Source organism: Opisthorchis viverrini (assembly GCF_000715545.1).
Source record: "Opisthorchis viverrini unplaced genomic scaffold opera_v5_160, whole genome shotgun sequence".
Taxonomy (NCBI): domain Eukaryota; kingdom Metazoa; phylum Platyhelminthes; class Trematoda; order Opisthorchiida; family Opisthorchiidae; genus Opisthorchis; species Opisthorchis viverrini.
Window position 1 is genome coordinate 583640 of NW_008751817.1, and position 752 is coordinate 584391.

Below are 752 nucleotides of genomic sequence, written 5' to 3' on the forward strand. Positions count from 1 at the left end.
TAAAACCGTTTCAGGCGGAGCAAAAGTCTTCCGTCGAAATGCTGTGTTTTGTTGCGCATGTGCCCTCACCAAAAACCATTCTTATCTACCCCCACATTTTTGCAGCTGATCAGTTTCATTGTCCACTGGAGCAACCACGCATACGGGGGAAAAGTCTGGTGGAATAATTTCCCAGCATCGCTGACACCCCGCGATGCCTAAGCGCGGCTCGAAAGTTTGGACTATTACTCTCAACTCAATCGCCTGATTTCTTTAGTCCATCAGGGATACGTCATAACGTTCGAGAATCCCATTCCATTGAGCGAATACTGAGTGCCCTACTTCAATGTAAGCTTAATCGTTCAAAAAGGGAGCCAAAAGACCGCACAAACACCAGATGTCAACCCAGTATTTCGCACATGGATCGCTTAGAATATCCTGGTTTACTGCATCCGTGTTCGAAATCGGTTTCGTTTTTCCCTCGTGCAAATTCGTGAAAATTTTTTCCGTTGTTCAGTCTATTCACAGAGTACACACGAGTAATTGTTGAATTTTATTACTCTAACAAAACATTTGAGTTATAACCCTTCATATTTCGCGCACACCTATTTTACATCTAGTCCGAAACATGACGTCAATCCATACCGATCGCCCTCCGCAGCCATTGGTAGACCACAATAGATGTGGGCGGAATGGCTGCCCGTCGAACGTCAAACGCGGTATGCAATGCCACGCCTGCAAGGCCTGGTGGCATTTCAAACGCACGGGTTTAC

General features: G+C 46.0%; 1 protein-coding gene across 1 annotated transcript in view; it reads left to right on the plus strand.

Annotated features, from left to right (window-relative positions):
• Positions 1-607: 607 nt before the first annotated feature.
• The window catches only part of T265_07173 (hypothetical protein), a gene marked incomplete at both ends in the record, with an annotated part of 4330 nt that continues 4185 nt past the window's right edge, over positions 608-752 (plus strand). The window contains one exon of the mRNA XM_009172624.1: positions 608-746. Within this exon, the coding sequence (XP_009170888.1) occupies positions 608-746 (139 nt within the window). The remainder of the gene's footprint in view (positions 747-752) is intronic.